The sequence below is a fragment of the Drosophila simulans genome, chromosome 4 (genome assembly GCF_016746395.2).
Source record: "Drosophila simulans strain w501 chromosome 4, Prin_Dsim_3.1, whole genome shotgun sequence".
In the NCBI taxonomy this organism is placed as follows: domain Eukaryota; kingdom Metazoa; phylum Arthropoda; class Insecta; order Diptera; family Drosophilidae; genus Drosophila; species Drosophila simulans.
The window spans coordinates 370,084-392,500 of NC_052524.2; the positions used below are offsets into that span (position 1 = coordinate 370,084).

The following is a 22,417-nucleotide window of genomic DNA, read 5'->3' on the forward strand; positions in this document are numbered from 1 at the left end:
AAAAACCCCCTTCGAGGGCAGCACTGCCTCTACCAAAGAAAATCGGTTTCCATCGCATTACGATAGCGCTGAGCTATACTTCCACGCCATTATCATCAATATTTGAATTTAAAATTTGTTTTTTTTTTTTTGCAAACACGCGCCATGTTTATTTCTTTTCTTTTGATTTTTCTCGCCTCCAATACCGGCGCTTTCCCGCGTCCCATTTTCTATCAGCCCGGCCCATTTGGACAACCGAACAGCGAACACCCACACCCACCAACATCACCACCACCGCCCACCATCGCTACTCAATTCTAAGGTCCATTTCCACCCCCATGCCGACTTGGCCCAGAATTGCGTTTTGTTTTATTACGCGAGCATTTTCTTTCATTAATAGCCGCGAGGCATTAAATTTTTAAATCATCGTCTTGCGCAAGGAGAGGAATGGATGGAAAGCAAGGCCAAGGAAGAAGAAAGTGCTGGGGACGGAAAATGGGATGGATGGTTATTCGATAGCGGGCAGGAGTAAATACCGAAAGAAGACTTCACTAATGATGTTCTTGGTACAGTCGCGTATAATTTTGTACAGTGGTCCTGGAAAGGGCGATTTTCCTCCTCTGTTGAATAAACATTATTGACTAGATAACAAGTGACTCTGTTTAAAAAAAAACAAACAAGGGGTAGGGACACTCTGAAACTGCTTCGCCCAAAGCTTGGCTCGTACAAGGCGCTGACAACTCTCAGTAGGGATCGTTTGTTGTTCTTGTTGGCACGATACCTTCATATGCAAATGACGAGATCTTGAACTGGAAATAACCAACCCCACTGACTCTTATGTGCGTCAGTGAGTCAATGTCGTTCATGAAGAACTCCGGCTTGCAGCTGCGCTCCGGTCTTCCTATGACTGTGTCGTTTTCCTGCTCCTAGTCTTCATTCTGGACGTTAGGTTACCGGACACTTGATGGTCTGACCAAGGGGACGGAACACATCGAGGAAACTGGTTTTCTCACGCTAAGCCAAATCAGTTCGGAGCAGCAAACGGGGTTGGGTTAGCTGGGTAGTCGGGTTGGGCAAGGCCGAGCCAGATGGCCATGCGAGTTGGGGTTGGGTCAGTTGGTTTAAATTTGCATAAGCGTCCGACCTTCGGCAACTGGAATCAGGACCGCTATAAACTGGTCAGACTGGTTCTGTTGGGTCTCAAATCAGACATATGCAACAATCGAGCCTTTCTAAATGTCCTGCGCTGCTCTTCTCCTTTACCCCTTGGCCCGAGCATGGTTTTCCGTAGCGCAACTCACCACACATCCGCTCTCACATGTGAATATGAAGTCTCAGTTGCTTTTGGCAAACAGTTTTCCCTTACATTGTCTCACTTAGTGTTTCGCTTCGTACCGCCGCAGTTGAGTTTCAAAGGAGCTATCGCAAACATGTGTGGAGGAGGATGAATGACGTGCCTTATCAACATACGCTTGTGTTGCAGAATATTGATACCTATTGGAAGCTGGAATATAACTCTAATACTCGTAGTGAATTCTAATTCGTGTAAAACCGATCTGAGACCCGGGTTATTATATTCATAAAAAATGGGAATTAGTGCTATGGTCGTATTATAACAAGAATGTACTAGAATGGATACAAAGTACACAAATAAACTTGGATTCCGATTGCTATCAGTTATTAAAAAGTTATATTCCAGTGAAGTCAAGGGAGAACGCTTTTAGTCGATGGCCGAGACTATTATATACTAATTAATCAGCTTAAGGAAGTGGGAAATATATAGGGACATGCAAGCAGCACGCAGTGCTGAAAATTTTAACAGATTAACTTTTAACAGATTCCAAAAGATCAGATTTCAATAATTTTGAACGTGGGTTTGGTAATTCTAATTTACAAATTTCAAATACTTTTATAAATTTACTTCTTTAAGACTTTATAGATTTGCTCAAAAATTTAAATAGCAGCTCGCATTACCCCTAAAATAGGTGCGCACAGGTATTACTTCCATAGGAATAGTCAGCAAAATCATGTAAACTATAATTGCATTTAATTAGACATTTGCCTATATGTTTCGCATTATTGGCACCTAATCATAAAAATGTAATACTACGAAACAGGAATTGAAAAATTATAAAAATCAGCATGTTTAAAGGACGTCCCAGTTAACTTAGCCAGTTAGCTCTATAAAGATGGTAACAATTTATCTTCAAAACCAAAAATTGGTCTATAAAGCCAATGTGAATATCATTCAAATATCTTTCATATATAATTATATATTATACTATTATACATACAAATGGGGTGTTCAGGATCAAGAGTTAAGAAAATAATTTTTCTTCTACAACATGCAAGTTTTCTGGTTTTATGTAAATTTCAAAGTCAGATTTTGTTCAATATACTTATTTACACACAAAGCGTCCTTTATAATACTTATGTATGTAAATAATACACATTTTAGGAATTGGCATTTCCAAACAAGTGTTCCTTCAACAATTTATTTACATATTTATCATTTCTCTACACCATTTTGTTTAGTTTGCAGAAATAGGAGTGTCCCATTTGTCAGCTTTCTTCTTTTTCTTATTTTTGTTTTTGTAAGTGCAAAACTCTTCCGCAAAATGAGGGTGGATTTGTATTTGTACTGTGGATGGTTCCGACGAATGTTCGTTCGGCCAACCATTTTGTTTTCTTTCATTTCCAGAATACTCACCCCCATCAAGAACGTAATCAGATTCGGCAACTCAATAACGTTGCAATCGCTGTTTCTTTATTTCGTATACATATTTTGTAACAGTTATTTAAGAGTATTACTTTAGAGTAATGACTTTAATTCATAAAGGTACAGTTGCGGTTAAAATAACAGTAAGGTCGGTTTATTGCTTGGAATATGTATTTAATTAATTTTTTCTCTTAAGTAACTATTAAGAGGTGCTCTTTAAGGATGTTATCGCCATGCAAACGTTATATAATATATACATAAATGACACATGAGGAATTGAAACATATTACCAAAATAATAAGAATTTTTTATTTAAAAAAAATAAGTCTATTTATACCCGTTGCTGGTAGAGTTAAAGTAAATAAATATAAATATAAATATTAAAAAACGTGGTGTGGCAGACTTGGGCGGTTTGTGGGTGTGGCAATATACTGAAACAAGCTTGCATAGCTTCGGCGTCACTAGAATCTGAATATCTAATCTTAACTTTCTGGCTTTTATAGATCCCGAGCGTTAATGATCATGATCAAGAATGTATATATGTACATATATATGTATACATTTTATAGTGTCGGAAACGCTTCCTTCTGCTGTTACTTACTTTTCATCGAAAAGACTACACCCTTATTCTACAAGTGTCACACTACAATTGAGCTATAAAGACTTCTCCCGATTATTTCTAGAACATGTACTGCGAATGAATACAACAGACGCTGTCCTTATTATTATTTAAGAAACCATAACAGTTTTGGAATTTTCAAAAACAAATAATAAATATTGCTAAAAAACAATACTAATAGAAAATGTTTTTATTGCCATCCAAATACATAGGGCCTTCATTAAGCATTGGTCACATCCATGAGTGCACCGCGGAAGACCGTACACATATGTCAACAAGTTTATTAAAGATTGGTCAATAAACAAATGCAATAGAGATAATTCTCCGAGAGAAGTATAGTTGTTCAATGCGAGTATATAAATTAAAAAGCCAACTCCTGGCTAACTACAAGGCATGAGATTGTCAATAAGATAAGGACCGTCGAAGAGATGTAAAGCAAAACGTAGTCAGATGATTCACGGAGATTAAAACATTTGCATGGAAGTCAAAGGTTGGCGGATAGGATAAGTGATTCTTTATATTGTTTGGAACTACAGAAAACCCTGAATGACCGCGAGACAAAGGGTCAAGGAAGCACCAAACGCCGCCAAAACAGTCAAGGAACTTTACACTCCTCGTCTCGGGAAGCACTTTTACACACTATGTAACATGAAAAAGAGCTAAGAATTTCAAGTGAGGCTCACCTGCCTAAGCTGGCCGGGAAAATATGGTACATTTAACATTAGTGATTATTTGCGTGTACATGAAGGTGAATCATTTGTCTGTGTAGTACCAAAGACAATAGAATTCTAGAGTCATTGGTAGTACCTATGCATTAATAATGTACGTTAAGGAACAACTATGAAGTCATCAATCATTGTCCCAAATAATACTGTATTAATCCGTGGGTTTTTTAATATACACCGAACAGTTCAGAAGAAAACAAACTGGTATCGGCTTAGTATATTTGTACCTTATAAAATACAGTATTAGCAGCTGCTATCATACTTTCAATGATAGTACAAAAGCATTTATAGCCGATATTTAAGCAAATTAAAGAAGATAGAGGGGTCACATCTGAGATCCATGGTCATATCTGATATAGCATGAAGAGCGTGATGGACACCGTGTCCGTCATAATAAGAGCTCGAGATCTCCGAACGCAAGATGAAGAACTGTACTGGTGGACGAATTAAACGTTCTGAGACAGTCCACTTCGACATTGACTAACAAGACATGAAGAAGCTGAGGTCGAGAAGGTTGCTGTTCGGTCTTCATAAGCTAAGGACCGTGAATCCCGACAACTCCATTCGTTATCATCAGTTCTGCGAACAGCTGCATAGTGCAAAACCAGTACTGGCGTGGTCACTATTTTGGTGGTGGCTAAAATGGCCCTCTCTCCGCTCGTGTAAAATTGAGAGCTTAAAAAATGTAAAAATAGAATTGGCTTACTTGCGATGGTAGACGATTTTCGGGCCGAAATCCATTTTGATCCAAGAAACGAATTTACATATGTATATGGAGTTTTGCCCAATTTTGTTGCAAAACTTCAACAGGGTACTTTTACACCATTAATATTAAGTTCATCAATATTTCAACTTATAAAAGAATAAAGTTGCGATCTGGAATTGTTATTATAGCTTTTGTAATTTATAATATACTTTCCAAAAAAAGGAAATACTTAAAAATAAATATATTTCATAAAAATAATACACACCTATGCAAATGCAAATTTGATATCTTGAGGGCCGACGTGCGATCATAAGCACTTAAGAATCGATGTTTACTAAAAAATGTATACTCTAATTTACACACGTCCAATGAAAATTAGTCTAATATAAAGTAATTTTTGAAATATATACTTTGTGATATTATGTACATAGGATTCGGCTATTACTAATTAATTACTAAATGATTGAAAAACAAAATTTATCATGAATAAAATAGATTTCAAGTCTAAGAACTAATAAGGTTAGGGGATATTTTATCATATGTCACTGTATGCGTGGAAGAAAGCTGCTGGCTGTAGAGCTCTCCGCTCTCTCGCTCGTTAACAAAAATCTAGAGCCAGCCCGAAAAAATCGTGTGAAAAAAATCGTATGACCTTACGAATCTTGTTATTCTAGTGTCTTTGGTAAAAATGTATACTAGATTCGTTGAAAAGTATTTAAAAGGCAGAAGGAAGCGTTTCCGACCATATAAAGTATATATACTCTTGTTCAGGATTAATAGCCGAATCGATCTAACCATGTGCGTCTGTCCGTATGAACGTCGAGATCTCAGGAACTATAAAAGCTAGAAAGTTGAGATTCAGCATACAGATTCTAGAGACAAAGACGCAGCGTAAGTTTGTTGACCACGCCCACTCTAACATCCACACCCACAAACCGTCATCTATTTTTCTCATTTGTATTAGTCTTTTAAATTTCTATCGATTTGCAAAAAAGCCTTTTTGCCCCACCCACTCTAATGTCCTAAAACCACCAAAAACTGCCACGCCCACATTTTTTATAATGTTTTGGATACTTCTTCATAATTTTATTTATTATGAAATTTCGTGTTCGCATTCACACTAGCTGAGTAACGGGTATCTGATAATCGGGGAACTCGACTATTGCATTCTCTCTCGGCTGTTGCCGGATTTCCTTGGTGGTTTTGGTGGTAGATAGCTTAAAAACTGGCAGTCTATTAAGCTTATAAACGGGTGGATGGACAGACAGTTGGACATACGGACCTATCTATAGCGACTGGGCTGGATATGTAAATTTAATTAATTCTTTCCTTTTTATACAACAAAACTTTTAAATGAATTTTAATTTGTTCTCTTTCATCTTACAGTTCAAGGACAACAGACGTTTGTTGACATCACTGGTTCCCATTTGGGTTTCTCACTGTATAAATTAATTAGTCATATTGGAAATTCCTTTAATCTCAACGTACACTTGCCATTTAAAAAGTTTATTGGGCAGAAACAGGCGTCTTGTGAAACAAGTCAATATCAAAACCTACATATAAGACGCAGGCGATATCAGTGCTCAGCAGTTCTACGCAAAAATCTATAAATAAGACATAGAAGACACTGACGCCAGATAAAAGTGCAGGTATTGATTTAGTATCGATCAAATAAAACACTTAAGCGTACAGTATATTAGGATTTTTCTCAAAGAAATGTTAACAAAATCGACAAAAACAATAGATATCGCTATAGTCGAGTTCCCTGCCAAGCCAATAGAAAATGGGACAAAAATAATGAGTTGAATAAAGACTTACAATTTTTTTAAATATGTTGGCTTCTTTGTCTCTGTGATCTTTCTCAAATCTCAATCTTCTGACGTTTATAGTTTCGTAGATCTCCACGTTCTACGTGTTACATACTTTTCAAACAACCAAGTATACGCTTTAAATCTACAAGTTATTACGAAGTTTCGCCTTCGCGTTGAAGTACAGAATTTAGATTTTCCAACGAATGCTATTTCTAGGCCTCATTCTACCTGTTGCATATTTTTGAACGAATCTAGTACACTCTTTAACTCTACGAGTAAGGTATGAAACTGTAATACACTCACATTTCTGGAAAAACAATTTTTTTCTAGTCAGTATGATCAATTCAATTGAATCCGTTAAGCGTTACTTCAGCGCAAACCACTTTTTTCAAACGAGGGTTTCGCCATTTCCTGTAAATACTTCTGTTTGAAATTTATAATAATGTATAATAACAGCGGAGACTCTCAATTTTGCAGCGAAAGATGGTTATCATCGCAGCGAACAAGGACTGTTTCCATTCTTTAAAAATAAGCATAAAAGTAAACACAGTGCTTTTTTTAATACCTTTATATGGAAGAATTTACAGTTCTCTTAATATTGATTACAATACAGTTGAGAGCAATATATATCAATAGCGTTTTACATTTATATATATATTTTAATTTCATTTAACACAGAGAGAGCAGCACACATATTAAATCATAACAGAAAATAGCTGCTGGTAACTAAAATTTCGATGTTTAATTATTTGTACAGATGACCTATTATGTTAAACTACAGATTCTACATTTAACTTCGACATTACTTCTAAAAGTTGCAAGTAAATTATGTTGTTTCCAACGTTATCATTTGCATATCCAAGCGTTTATTTTCTCCGTTGTAAAAACACCTACGTAAATAAGCTTCAAAAATCTTATCTAGAGATGCATGTCTTAATTTGGAGACTAGTAAACAATACATGGCGAGGGCGGCAAAAATTTAGACGTTTATTTGTTGACAAAGAACGTTGGATTTGGTGATAAATTCGGCGGCATTGTTATCATGTTGCTCTGGTGCTGCTGGTGCATATGCTGTTGTTGTTGACTTCTGGTGTTGGTAGCATATAACTGCTGCTGAAAACTATGATATTGCTGGGCATACTTCAGGTCCGTAGAAGAGGGACCTACGAAATTGATGCCAGAAACGCCGTTGGTAGCACTAACACTTCCTGCATTTGACATTAAATTAGTAGGTCCAATTAAAGACTGACCCTGCGCCTGTCCTTGCCCCTGTAGTTGGATCTGCCCTTGTGCCACTGCCAGTCCCGGTTGGTTTTGACACATACCACTAGGTATGTTCTTCAGGTGTTGTGTTTTAGGCTGATTGGCCTGTTGTGATGATGCAAACATATGTGGTCCAGCGCTGTTGCAGGAAGCGTTGTTGAAAAATGATGATGGATCCCCTACACAGTCAAGACCATCCGATGACTGTGCAAACTGAATTTGCCTGTTAACGGGTTGCATCCGCGCACCCATTACATTTGGCCGCATGGCATGTGGACGCATGCCCCTTATCATAGATGGTTGACCAATATTCATTGATCCGTCATGGCCGGGTAATCCACCCTCTTCGTCAACAATAGACATTTGATTGCAATTCTGAAAGAAGTTAATGCCATTGCTTGCCCCAGGATTGTTTGTGATCTTGTTCTGGTGTTGCTCTCCGGAAGAATTCATTAGCATCGCTCCTGCTCCTGGTCCCACCATCATTCCGGGCATTCCAGGAGTACCGTCGCAGGCTGATGGTGGGCATATTTGCGACCCATTGCCTACAGGACCCATTTGAGGGTTTGCGTACCTCTGCAAAAATTCCAGACTAGGTGGCATTCGCACATTATTAGCTCCATTGTTGTTATTGTTATTGGTGTTCTGTGCCCTTACTGGCATGTATTGTATGGTGTTTGGGGTACTCGCCTTTACCTGAATATTCGGATTGAAATTCGAACCAAAATTGACTGGCATTCGACCCATCATTCGGGCACCAGGTGGCACAACCCCTTGAAAGTTTGGAGAGTTTGCTGACCCACAGCCAGGTATTGAAGCAGACCCTATGGAATTCTCTCTTAATCCACCATTGGGGGAATTAGGATTAAAGCCGGGAGGTCCATTTGGACCGCCTGGGACGCACATCTTAGGATTCAGCATTCGGGGACCCATTGAGTTCATTACGACATTCATTGAATGACAGTTATTTTGATTTATGGCATCTATTCCTGATCCATCTAGTCCCGAAATCATTCCATGCTCAATATTGATGTCGGACGGTCCCGGACCCCCCATCATCGTCATACCACCAGTTCCGGCTGGACTACCCATGCTGGACACGCAACTTGTTAGTTGTTGGGACATTTGTGCCAAAGAAGAGATTGGATCGAAGTTTTGAGTCATCTTGTTTGGCGGCGGCCGATTGCCGCTATTGGGATTTAGCGGAATATTATCGGAGCGCCGAGTAAATTGTACGGATCCACCTTGTGCTGATGTTTGACGCTGAAAAAGAAGATAAATTAAAACACAAAATCATTAAATAAAATATTTAAATATTACCTCCATCTGTATATTGGTAGAGCCTATTTTATAGGCGTTTAATGCTGAATTTGAATTGCTTTGCATATGTGGATGTGGGTTAAAAATTACACCAGGACTGGAGGCAGCAAATCTTACATCTTTATTTGCTTCTATTAGACTATTTGTTGGTGACCGCTGACCCTGTGGGCTTGGTCGCCTACTTTTTATATTATCACCTGTAGAAATATTATAATTAACATATTTTTAGTTTCTTATTAAATAATAGCGATTTTGAATTAACGCGATATGAATTTTCATGTTTAATAGTAATAGTAATAGAAGATTATCTCTAAACCATCACTGTAGAAATTGGATTCAAAAAATGTATGGGCGGTCCAGAAAATCATTTATTTCCAGATAATAATTATACACTTATAAGCCCTTAATATTTTTTTTATCAAATGTCCGGATTATGTAATGTATAATCTTATTTTAAACGTAATTCATATTTGATTTGTCTTAAAAAAATTCAACAAATATAACATACCAGCAGAGGACTGACCGAAAGACTCAAATTCCTTTGGGGATAGATGAGATAAGGGGGTACTTGGGTTGCTGTTTAAGTTATGCGTAAGAACGCTTGACGATCCGGTATTTCTACTACGATTTTGATTTGACGGCGATGGGGTGTCTGCCTGAAAACAGTTCTTGTTTGCTGAGAGCACTGTTGTTGTGCCTGCCTGGACCGCCGAAGTATTAGCTTGTGGAGCAGATCCAGATAATGATCCTGTTCCATCCATACTAGGAGAGTTGGTCGGCAAGCCCATGACTGCTGCGGTTGTACGCGGTGACGGGAGAGATAGGTTGTTTGGACTCGAGGGATTGGGCGATTGGGTGGCTATTGGTACTGACGCAGATCGCTGGGTGGAGTGATAAGGAGGTGGAGGACCTTGCAGGGGTCGCACCTGGCTGTTTGACGAGTTACCACCAGTTCCAGAAGGGGTTTGCTGTTGTGTTACTACAGTTCCAGTAACTTGTCTGGGCTTGCCCCCCTTGAGGCGTTCTTCGAAAAATTGGTGTTGAATCTTTGACCACTCCATTTGAGCAACTCCCCCTTGATGTGAATGGGTTCGGCTATCTTGATTTAGAACATCCTTAGACATATCTGGTGCTGTTCCGATGGCGTTGCAGCTTGTGTTGCCAAACGAAGCTAGCATATCCGTAGAGTTTCCCATCATATTGCCATTCGGGGCGCCGGAGCTTGAGCAATGCATATTGACATTTATTCCAGCTACAGTTGTTCCAGTGACAACTCCTACTCCAGATCCACATTGCACGCTTGTTTTTTGATTATTATTACATCCTATTACGGCACCCATATCTGATATAACATCCCCTGGATGCATTACATCTTCCGAAAGTCCTGAACTTGTCGCCGATAAGAGCTCAGATTTTGCGTTACCTGGCATATGCTGTTGTCGCATCGTCGTATTGATAATAGATCCGCTTCCGCCACCCGACATGCCCATTAAATCTCCTGGAATTTTTGTTATCTGTGAGCTTACATTAGCTCCTACTGAATTCTCATTTTCAGGAAAAAGAAATTGATTCATTTTTTTTATTTTTGCCAACTGTTCTTCCCGATGTTGCCGCTGCTGTGGTGTAAGGTTTTCGTCTGGAACCTTAACTCCTTGCAGTGATACAATGTTGTTTTCAGTCGTCAGACCTGGATCGCTTCCTTTTGTGACCTGTCCCAAATCAACGCCAGCTGCTTCTAGTATCTTTATTGCCTGTGACTCGCTGGATGTACTGATACTGTCTACATGATTTCGTGAGTTATGTCCAGACCTATTGGTGTTTGAGGATCCGCCATCCCAGCACATCAAATCAGTTTCATTGCCCATAGGATCAGACTGGTCGACAAAAGTGTTGCTAGGCGCGCTTACAGTACTACGTTTGCTGTTTTCATGTTGATTGAATTGGGGTTTCAATAGGCCTACGGTCTTTGAATGAGGCTGCTGTTGTGTTATCTTTGCTACAGAATTAGGAGGAGTCAGTCCAACCTGCCCCATGCCTATCCATGGCATTCCAACGGCATTGTGCCGCTGTAACTTGTTAATCTTTAGAGGGTTTTTCATAAAAAAGTCTTCCAGGAAGCTTTTTGTCGCAGGCTGAGTACAGTGATAAGCAATAATAGTTTGAAATTGACCGCTTAAAACTGATTCGGCCCCTTTGTTGGCCAGCTGAGTTGAAAACACGAAGATGTGATTTTGCTGTTGCATGTAATCCAAGCAATTACTGCTACCCGAGGAGATTCCATTGGCGTTGGCAGTCAATAAATTCCCCGCCCCGGTTCCAACTCCGATTCCGGGTACTGGTCCTACTCCACTTACTAATATGCTCGAAATTGGAGGATTATTTAAAGATTCATTGATAAAATCGGGATTCAACGGATTGCAGCCTTCCATGCTCATTTCGTCATTATTTATTATCAAGGACGATCCTTTTTTTTCCGTGGTACTGTCGCTTGTAATTCTTTCTATTTTAACTAAGTAAAATAAATAAATAAGATATTTATTAAAATACACCATATAAAATTAATATAACTCGGAAATAATCTATACAAAAATTACTATGTGCGGAACTCCACGTAGTGGTGAAGTGCTCCAAAAGATTGTGTGAAGGCGTCTTCTATATATATGCGCAGAAATGAAAATCTGCTGTGGTTGTCTGAACTTAATGGAATGAAACATTTTAACATTAAAACAATCAAAAACCTGGTTTAGTATTTGAAACCGTGGAATTCTGTTTTAAACCATCTAAACCATTTGTTTTTCCAAAAAGTCGTCGAACAAATGTGGTCCCGATTAAAGGGGTTTAATAAAATAATCACATATCCTTTAAAACGAATACTTCCTGCAAAACGACACCCATTTTTCTAAACTAATCATTTTTGGTAGCATGCAGTAGCACACTCTCGTTTACAATGATTTCTGATGTGTGGAAGGATATGCCCTAATTCAGAAGATATTTCAATTCCGGTTAATCAATAAATTTTATTTCTTAATTAAAATAAAATTAAAAGGCAGGAGATAACGCTATAATAGTTCTTTGACTATCAATTACCCAGTTAAAAGGAGAAAATTAGAAAGAGCGCACAAAAGCCAAAGCTTTATACGGATCTCTTAAAACTTACCCGGCGTTGCGGAGTTGTCCTGTGCATTACCAATTGAACCGAAACCAACAGGGGACATCGTTGGCGAATGATTTTCTCTTTCTTCTTTTTTCAAATTTACCAAACTGCCTAAGACATCGGTGGGTTCTTCCTTGACAGTCAAACTGGATGTAGAACCTGTTTCGCAGCCGCCACCAGCTGCTTGACCTTTTGCCTTATTAGAACCTATTTCTGAAATGGGACATTAATGGTTACTTTTATTTATCTTGTAAAAACAACACGTCTAGTAGCATCTGCGTAGCACTGCTATTCAAAATGCTTTAGCGTTTTAACTAGAAAACTATTGTGACTGTCATATCATTCTACTCAGAAAGTTTTTAAATTAATATTTTCTAGAAAGTATAGCCATTATTTCCCAAACTGATCATTAGTTGATCCAATTTGATGTCTTTCTTGAGATGTTTAAATATATCCATGATATGTGTTCCATGAAGATGTTTTAATAATTTTATGGCCTTAAATACGGATCCTAGTCTGTTTTGATCCGAGATTCGCAAGTTTTAGTCAAGATTACAAGTATAAAACTAAAATTGTACGCATTGCGAGGAAAAAACAATTAAATGATTAACAAAGGTAAACGCCAATTCATTTCAATTTTTTTTAACAATTTGTAAGGCAGTCTTACCAGCTTCCTCGTCCTTCACACTACATTTGTTTTTCTTCGATTGCTCGTCACAATCTACCATCTGAGTAAGGCCCACTGTAGCAGACACATTGCTGCTATTCGAGTGTTCACTGGAGTTTTGTGGTGAAGCGACTAGGCACGAGTTGATGGTGCTCGTTGAGTTCTGCCTTAGCATAGTTTGTCCCTCAGGCAGATTATTTCCACCGCCTGGGAGTCCTCCAGTTGCAGCTTTATCAGTAGTTGATAGTCCGTTTTTCTCTGTACCTTCGTCTGGCGTCACTTTTATTTGATCTGGAAACACGGAGAGTTGTTATAATTCCTCACAAAGAAAAATCAATACATGTCTCACCCGGCGACAGAGTAGAAAAGGGTTCGCTTTTAAGGGTCTTTGGAGAACTTCTGCTCCCCGCCGAATCCCCATTTCCGATCGCTACTCCAGGATTTGATCCAGATGCACTTGTTGAGGAGGCATCGGAGTTTGGTTGCGGACTGCGGGGCATTGTTGTCGAGAGCATCGTAGAAATCGAATTCCTTCAAATCGACCTTCCTAAGATCCCTTGTGTGTCTAATTGCTCGAGTCGTAATTAAAATCCATCGTTTTACTGCTTTCACGCACGCACTCAACCACTCACATGCATTCGCTTATATCATTTTAAATTTTACTGGAGGACTTTATATTGTTTTATTTTATTTCTGTATGTGGAATTCTCCTATCCTATGCCACAATTTTATGTATATGTGCAAATGCAATAACACTTGCGAGCATCGTATAAAGCTAAAGTAATTGTGGGCGTGGAGACCCAAGTGTTACTACTTTAACCGTGCGTTATGTTAGCAGGAGTCGAAAATTGCCAACATTCTTTGGAATAAACATATTAGCTCGCATAATAAGAGAAACAATCTAATATATATAAAAAATGTAATTACTACTCTTATATGTGACCAGACCGCGATAATTCGAACAAACCAAAGTTGGTCCAATTATTTCAATCATACTAGAATTATAGATCTGGTAGCTTTAAGTCATAAATAATCAGGGTATTCCATACAACATCCACTACTCAAATAAGATAAATATATATAAGATATAAGCAAGACCCACTGAACTTCATTAAGCTCAGTCAGCAATCCCATATTTATTTTATTTTGAATTAATTCGACGCATTTGCATGTGTGGGTCCCCGTTGTTCCGCAAAATAACATATCTAATTTGAGCTAATATATTTATTCATATTGGTTGGAAAAGTTTCGTTTTAGTTTCGTTTATTTCTTTTTATTATCTATATTTGCTCGATAACAGGGACATCGCGCAACTCTTATAAATATCTTAACAACCGGCGTTGTTGTCTTCTTCTCACAGTTAATAAGGCCCATTACACGTTGAGTAAAATATATATATACTTGAGCAGGATAGTTATAGACTAGTCGATATGGCTAGTCCGTCTAACCGTATGTTTTTGACTCAAAACTGCCACGTCCACACTTGTCGAAAGTAGTTTGATTTTTTCCCATTTCATATTAACAAAAACCGGCTGAGTAATAGCCAGTTAAGAATTATGTTTTGCCTCAAAAAGGTTTTCTAAAAATCGATTATAATTTTAATTAACTTGAAAATTTTTAATTCAAACATGGGACGGATATATTGGTATCTGTGTGAAATTGCTATTATCTAATGTCACAGTCACTTATCTAAAAAAAAAAACAAATTTGAATGTACTCCATCATTAGCTATTTATTCATCAAAATTTTGCAGAAAATGAAAATTGTATAATACATTAAGCTTAAGCATTTTTTTCTTAAGGCGCAGACTAATGGTAGTTGTTTAAATTAGAACATCAGAGCGTTTTCATTTCCCAACTGTTTCTTTGGAATGATCTCTAGTAAGTTGAAATATCGCGCCCTGTTCCAGTCCATTAACGATTCGCAAGAATTATAATTTCCATGATTGGTTCCAAGATTTAGTTCCAAGATATCAACAGGGAATCAATAGAGTACAAATATAAATTTGCTTAAATATTTTTAATCACCTAGTAATGTTTGTTACATTGTTACATTTATTCAGGTTTAATGTAAGCCGGCACATTAGACCCAGGTCAAGTGTCACAATTTTGAGAATCAATGCTAATTTTTCAAAATAAGTTTGTCACGCTTAAAGTTCCACTTAGATTTGGAAACAATAGAACAGTGTTTCCACGGTAAGCAAATATGTGAAAATCGTACTGGCCATTTTTTTATATCAGTAACTCCAACTTTATATTTTTCGAGTATGTCATTTATTTCTCGGAACACCATTGGCTGACATTATTTTTGATTTATCGCGTAAAATATAAGTAACTAAACTTAAACTTAAATTATTTTAGGAATTCAATTTATTTAAATATATTTTCTATTCATTAAAATGTACATCGGCACACAATTTTGGTCAACAAAATTTAGTTAAGGCAAACACTTATTCTTTAACGTTTGTATGGAAATCATTTGTTTTTTTGGGAATAAGAAAAATAAGTAGTTTTATTTAGGGGAGCCGAATCGTCTGAATATTATGAATTATTTATACAAATATTGATGGTTAATTGATGGCTTTCTCAGCCGTCAGCGATGTAACGTCATAAGCTGACCTGACCATGCTGTGGTGCGTTGCCATCAGACAGCAGAAAGAAAAATACACAAGCAAAATCATTTATTCAATAAAAAGTATACAACATCAACTGTGGTTTTTGGAAAACAAAAATATATGCATGTTAAACACTTAGTACTATAGCATACATATGGAGCTAACTTTGTTTAAAGTGTTTTTAGAAAGGTGATTGCAACAGCAGTGAAGAAGCTCATAAGAGTGTGCATTCTTAAAAAGCATCACTTACTGTCGGTTTCGGTTGAAAGTTACTTTAGCAAAAGATTTTGACTGTATAAATGTATAGTATTCAGTATTATGTATAAAAAATATCAAAAAACAACTTGAAAAATTTGCTTTGCTAATAAAAATCCCAAATGTATAATCACTAACTTACTATGCTATATGTTACAATATAGCTTTTGGGAACAACTACATATACATAGTTTATTAGTACACAGTTTTTAGGAAAAAAAAGCTGACTGGTCAACACTGCCACAATGGTTGCGCCAGCGCCTGAATAAAATCAATAAATCAATAATAAAAGTAATTGTAATTTCTAGCGTGCGTACTCCTTCAAAACAGACATTACGCTGCTACGCACAAGTATTTATAGATTCGGAGAATACTGAATAAATATTTGTGTAAACAAAAGGACCTGTAAACAGTCTCTAGATACATTTGATGAATTTTTTTAAATAGAAACGTGTTGACTTGCAACAAAGTCTGCAATATGGAGAACGTTTTAAAAATTCGTCTTTAATTGTTTTCAGTTTTCAAGTGAAACCACCGGGATCCTGCGCTTGTTTTTTGGTTAATTCGTTAAGATATTCGGCAAGATTAAAATTATACTTCTTAAACATATATTTAACATATATACATATATATGTAAATAAAACCATAATATAACAATATATTATAATAATATATAAAATATAATATATAATATATAAATATATGATATATATATATATATATGTGTGATATGTAAATATGATATGTATATATATATATAATATATGTGTGATATGCGAGTGTCTGTTTTCGACTACAGATGTACGCAATATAAGGTAATCAGCTAAAATTTAACCTTTGGCAGCTGAGCTCATTACTGAGCGGAATAATTGAGCTCCCAACAGAAAACAACTGCATTGCTTTGTGTCTAGCGATGTATGTATGTACATGCTTTTGTGAATATATATGATCGTCTTCGCTGATAGGGTTTGTCGTTATAACTTTTAGAACCCTGTGAGAAGTCTGGCTTAAACTGTTGACGAGTAATAACGATGCGAATTTCGGCAGTCTAAAATACAAACTACTTCGAAATCAACTTGCTTAGAAATGCCTTTGTTTGGCAAAAAGGATTCGGGCAAGAAAGCCAAGGCGAAGGACATAAAGGAGCTCAATAAGCAAGTGTCGATTGAAGAGAAGTACAATCTTCACGGACTCCTGGGGACGTACGTGCTAAGCAAAAAGATGTTTAAGTATTTTAATGACTAACCTTCTTTTACCGCTTAAGTGGAGCCTTTTCAGAAGTACGCCTAGCGGAAAGCAAAGATTCGCCAGGCGAACATTTTGCAGTGAAAATTATCGATAAGAAAGCTTTAAAGGGAAAGGAAGAATCTCTGGAGAATGAAATTCGCGTTTTGAGAAGGTAAGGAAGTTAATTTAGAGTTCACGTTAAAAGGAAAATAGGAGCCGATACAACTTGGAATAAATAAAATAATAAGTTTGTGCCTGTAAACCGAAAGAAAATATGAAATTTGAAAACTGACAATTCTTAACTTTGCATTTGATCATTAAATGTTGAACGAAATCATTTGTTATTATATTTACATATAAAAATTTAGATTTTGAAATGAAGTCCACAATATTTAAACAATTATTTTTTATTCGTGGTATGTGATCATAAACCAATTAAAAACAACAAAGTCAATATGCATATTTAAGTCGCGTCTACAGAATAGTGTTTGGTAATCGGCATAGTGAAATCCTTAGTTCAAATTTGTACTGGCTAATTTATGTTTAATATTCACTTCTTTTTCTTGATCTTACATTTTCCATTACTAAGAAATATAAAAGTATATGTTAATATCAGAGATTTTAATTTTTATTTATTAAAATTTTTAATAACATACCGATTAAGATATTACAATTGTGAAAATAGTAGTAATAGTATGAGTAAAATAGTTAACATAACTTGAGTAATGAATGCTCAACCATAACATACGTTTATGTAAATGACCGCATTTGCTTATAAACAAAACTTTCAGATAATTTTAACAAAAAGTTAGGATAACACTATATCGTTGCAATGCGCGTCTGTTAAAAATCAAGGGATTTTTTACAATCCAACAATTAGGTGAAATTAAAGTATTTTGTCCAGGGTATATTGGTTTTATCCTTCTTAAAGTATTAAAAAAAGTATTTTTTAAATATTTTATTACTGCCAGCTATTATAATCTTTGGTTTGCCGAAGGTAGCTTCCTTTCTTGTTTTAACCTAAAAAAAATACCTAAAATTTTGTTCAAACTTTAAGAATAGAGTATTGCTAGTCTAAAATATGTTTTAAAATTTTTGGAAACCATTTCTGCTAAAAGTAGTGTAGTTTGAAATGTATGTTTTTAAACAATCCACATCAAAGTTAACTATCGCTGTAATACCTAGCCAAACGTTTGATCTTAATTATACCCGTTACTCGTAGAATAAAGGGGCATACTAGTTTGGCTGTAAAATACGCAACGGGTAAGAAAACGTATTCGACCCTATATAACCCCCTATAGAATCTTAAACAGGATTGGAGTCGATCTGTCCAAAGCTATAGTGTTGCAGTGCAAGTTTGTTCATATGGTTGTCACTCTAACGGCCACAAAACCTTTTCTGTTAATCATTGGACTTGTCAATTTCTATCGATATACCAAAAAAGTTTTTGCCACTCCCACTGTAACGCACAAAACTTCACGCCCACTCCAACGCCCAACATTTGAAAATATACCGAGATCAATTCCCATTGCGAATACAAAAAAAATTCATTTAAAAAAGGCATTTTATTTGACATATGTAAAATTTTACTTAACAAAAAAAATTCACATCAGAAATACATATACAGTGCTCTTAACGATTAAATAATCGTTATTGTGTAGATACACAATACTATATACTCTGCAAAGGAAGAAACACATATCGCTTAAAATTAAATTAAGTTTAATAAATTAAAAACAAACCACGCTAGGAAAATACCAATACGCTTGCTTGTTAAACTAAATAAAATGAAAAAATATTGTTAGTACACATACACATAGAGTTATATGTGCATAATACTTACTTACAGGTCTTTGGTCTTCCGCTATGTATCTTTTCTTAAATCTAAAAACCGGGACTGCTTACGCCTGAAATTATCGACTTAGAGATCGTTTCGTCTCGATATCAAGAAATATCTTCTGAGAATGGTTGAGGCCACTGAGTGCGCTGGTTACAATCGATCTCGGTTTTTTCGTTCTCAATTTTTTGTGGGTGGCCAATTTTATTAATATTTAATTAATATCAAAAATTTTTTTATAATACATTATTTAGAGCAATTGAAAATATTTATGACCGTTACTCGTAGAGTAAAAGGCTATACAAAATTCGTTGAATCAGGCAGAAGGAAGCGTTTCCGACCATATAAAGTACATATATTCTTGATCAGGATCAATAGCCGAGTCGATCTGATCAAAGACACTAGAATATTATTGACCCTGTCCGCCCGTCTGCCTTTCCGTCCGTATAAACGTCGAGATCTCAAGAACTATAAAAGCTATAAGGTCGGGAATAAGCATACAGATTGTAGAGGCAAAGACGCAGCGCAAGTTTGCTGACCCATGTTGCCACGCCCACTGTAACGCCCCCAAACCGGCAAAAACTGCCTCGCCCACGACAGAAAATTTTTTTGATATATTTTCATAATTTTATTAGTCTTGTAAATTTCTATCAAATTGCCAAAAAACTAAAACCACCCAAAACTGAAACGCTCACATTTTTGACAGTTTTTTTTAATCAAATGGATAGAAATTCACAAGACTACTGAAAAAAACGGAAAAATATTAAAGCATCAAAAGGTTTGGTCGTGGCAGTTGTGGGTGGTTTGTGGGCGTTAGAATGGGAGTGGCAACAAGGTTTTTAGAAAAAAGGAAATAAAAAAGTGAAGTTTCTTAATATTTTTAGAAATGAAAATATGAAAACATTCAAAACATTCTGCAAAAGTGTGGGTGTGTCAGTTTTCGGGCGGTTTGTAAGCGTTAGAGTGGACGTGGCAATATGGGTCAACAAACTTCAGCTGCGTCTATGTCTTTAGAGTCGGTATGCCTGATCTCAACCTTTTAGCTTTTATAGTTTCTGAGATCTCGACGTTTATACGGACAGACAGACGGACATGGCTATTTCGACTTGGCTATTGTCCCTGATCAAGAATATATATATTTTATATGGTCGGAAAGTCTTCCTTCTACCTGTTACATATTTTTCAACGAATCCAGTATACCCTTTACTCTACGAGTAACGCGTATAAAAACTTATTAGGAAAGCGTTAACAGAGTGTTTGCGCAAGCATCTTTATTTTCTTGGCTTTTTATATTGATTTTCTTGTTTTATAAACTCGTTCTTGTTGTTTCCTTAATTTACTTTCTTTTCACGTTTAGGTTCAGTGCAAATCATTTCGATGGCAAATGTCTAAATGGAACGCGGTGAGTTCATATCCCAATCCCATTTTGAACTTACTGTGCACTCGCATATGAGTCAGTCTTCGAACAGCGATTCGAGGCTTCTGTCACATAACGTCAGATTGATTATAATTCAAAATGGCTTCTCAAGACTAAACTTTAGGTATTGCGTTAAAGGTGTATTTAAAATATTTTGCGATTTCCTACATCTCACGAGGTCAAACATTTATTGCTTATATTCTTTTAATTCCGGCTGATACCCACAAAAAATAAATTGATTACAATTTTACTTCCAGGTTAACTCATCCAAATATAGTGCAACTCTTGGAAACGTATGAGGACAAGTCAAAGGTGTATCTCGTTATGGAGTTGTACGTTAATGCAACCTGTACCTAGTTGTTTTACTTCCTTTTTTGGTACTTCCAGGGTTACTGGTGGCGAACTCTTTGATCGCATTGTCGAAAAGGGGTCCTACACTGAAAAGGACGCTTCTCACCTTATAAGACAGATACTAGAAGCGGTTGATTATATGCATGAACAAGGAGTCGTCCATCGTGATCTTAAGGTAAGACATTTTTATCTGATTTGTATCTTGTATGATCATTTGGCACTTATGAAAAGGAAATAGGAAAAAGAAATGTATAGGCAATGGATCTTTGAAATCTATATGGGTTAACGAAAGGTAATACATATTAGCCTCGCCTGTTTTTTTTTTTTTTTTTTTTTTTTTTTTTTTTAAATTTGGTTACTATTTATTAAGGTTTCAAAAGGAATCGTTCAGTAATTCCTCTGAACTTAACCTAATGTGTGATAAATATAAATGAGACCAAGTGGTTTCTTAATTATAAAGTACAAAAGAAAGGAAAATCTAGACTAGTTATCAATTACTTAAAATGTAATATGTTATGTTATCCTCCGGGTAAGGAGATCGCTGGGGTGTACCCTCTTCAGTCTTCGGAGGGAGATGGGATCAGCTAGGATAGTTGCTAGTCGGTTCGGGTGGGCCATAAGCCTGTCGGCATAACGGCTGCTGTGGAAATTAATCTGATCCCCAAGAAGGGTAACTTTCAGATCTCTTTCGATGACCATGTTCGTCACGTACCAGGGGAGCCCAGATGCGTGACGTGCAGCTCTCGACTGGACCACACGGAGCCTATTAAGCTGGGATTTGGCGGCAGTTCCCCACACCTGGATGGCATAACTCCACGTTGGAGCGAGAATGGCTTTGATTAAAAGAGCCTTAGAGCTCATTTGAAGTTTGCTGGAGTGGAAGAGCCAGTCGAGCTTTTTTAGCTTCGCCAGTGACTTAGATTTGACCGACGTGATGTGGGCCCTCCAGGTCAGTCTCCGATCTAGATGAACTCCTAGGTAGCAGTGCGAACTAGCATTGGTGATAGGGCTTCCATCGAAGGTCAGATCTGTGCAGGTTCCGGGTCGCAGGGAAAAAGTTACACAGGCTGACTTTGAGGAGTTAATGGCCACATTCCATTTGGCAGTCCATTTTTCGATTGCGTGCAGCCATTCCTGGACTGCGTTGGAGGCAGTTTGCAGTGAAGGATGAGACGCCAGCATGGCAGTGTCATCGGCGTAAGTGGCCAGGAGCAGCTGAGCCGGGGGGACTTAAGCGTTGTTTGCGGGAGATGGCATGTCAGCAGTGTACAGGGTGTATAGGAAGGGCCCAAGAACACTTCCCTGTGGAACTCCTGCGTGAATCTCTTCCAGGCTGGATCGAGCATCACGCACTGCAACGTCGAACGTCCGATTAGAGATGAACGATCTCAGGATGGCATAGTAGGGAGCAGGAAGGAGAGCTTTCATCTTGTATAGAAGGCCCTCATGCCACACCTTGTCAAACGCTTGCTTCACGTCTAGAAAGACGCCGACCGTGTAGAGTTTGTGCTCGAAGCCATGCGTCACCTGGTTTACCAGTCGATGTATTTGTTCAGGGCAGCCGTGGGACTTCCTGAAACCAAATTGGTGTGGAGGTATGTGGTTCACTACTTGCGGCAGTTCCATCAGGCGGGCTAAGAGTATTCTCTCAAAAATCTTTGAGAATGTTGATAGCAGGCTGATTGGGCGATATGCATCGATCTGCGTTGGCGGCTTTCCGGCTTTAGGTATCGTGATGATACGTGCTCGTTTC

General features: G+C 37.2%; 2 protein-coding genes and 1 long non-coding RNA gene across 9 annotated transcripts in view; 2 read left to right on the plus strand and 1 right to left on the minus strand.

The window, feature by feature from the left end:
- The first annotated feature begins 397 nt into the window (after positions 1–397).
- LOC120285218 lies at positions 398–6,580 on the plus strand. The gene is made up of 2 exons (XR_005544477.2): positions 398–2,171; positions 3,530–6,580. It is a non-coding gene; the product is annotated as an uncharacterized LOC120285218 (long non-coding RNA).
- Positions 6,581–7,100: 520 nt separating this feature from the next.
- On the minus strand, positions 7,101–13,960 carry LOC6724708 (protein BCL9 homolog). The gene is made up of 6 exons (XM_016180582.3): positions 13,313–13,960; positions 12,964–13,254; positions 12,300–12,509; positions 9,651–11,651; positions 9,143–9,339; positions 7,101–9,085 (listed from the first exon to the last, which is right to left on the minus strand). Exons 1-6 carry the CDS (start codon positions 13,476–13,478, stop codon positions 7,547–7,549), a joined length of 4,404 nt encoding a protein of 1,467 aa, XP_016022623.1. The 5' UTR covers positions 13,479–13,960; the 3' UTR covers positions 7,101–7,546.
- A 2,052-nt stretch (positions 13,961–16,012) lies between these two features.
- Positions 16,013–22,417, plus strand: part of LOC6740338 (calcium/calmodulin-dependent protein kinase type 1) — a 12,759-nt gene continuing 6,354 nt past the window's right edge. The window contains exons 1-6 of one of the 7 annotated variants that reach the window (XM_039296226.2): positions 16,013–16,123; positions 16,820–17,034; positions 17,097–17,231; positions 20,254–20,298; positions 20,571–20,645; positions 20,701–20,839. In XM_039296226.2, coding sequence (XP_039152160.1) covers positions 16,919–17,034; positions 17,097–17,231; positions 20,254–20,298; positions 20,571–20,645; positions 20,701–20,839 — 510 coding nt within the window. In that variant the 5' untranslated portion in view covers positions 16,013–16,123; positions 16,820–16,918. Of the gene's footprint in view, positions 16,142–16,533; positions 16,752–16,819; positions 17,035–17,096; positions 17,232–20,253; positions 20,299–20,570; positions 20,646–20,700; positions 20,840–22,417 lie in introns of those variants that run through there. The other 6 variants (XM_039296227.1, XM_039296225.2, XM_039296223.1 and 3 more) reach the window with 6 other exon arrangements.

What these genes read in the sequence shown, in the direction of transcription:
- LOC6724708 (XM_016180582.3), bottom strand. Translation starts at nt 13,478, where the DNA reads ATGCTCTCGACAACAATGCCCCGCAGTCCGCAACCAAACTCCGATGCC. An exon ending in CTTTTCTACTCTGTCGCCGG is followed by an intron (nt 13,255 to 13,312) that starts GTGAGACATGTA and finishes CCGTGTTTCCAG; the next exon opens with ATCAAATAAAAGTGACGCCA. An exon ending in CTACCAATATACAGATGGAG is followed by an intron (nt 9,086 to 9,142) that starts GTAATATTTAAA and finishes CTTCTTTTTCAG; the next exon opens with CGTCAAACATCAGCACAAGG.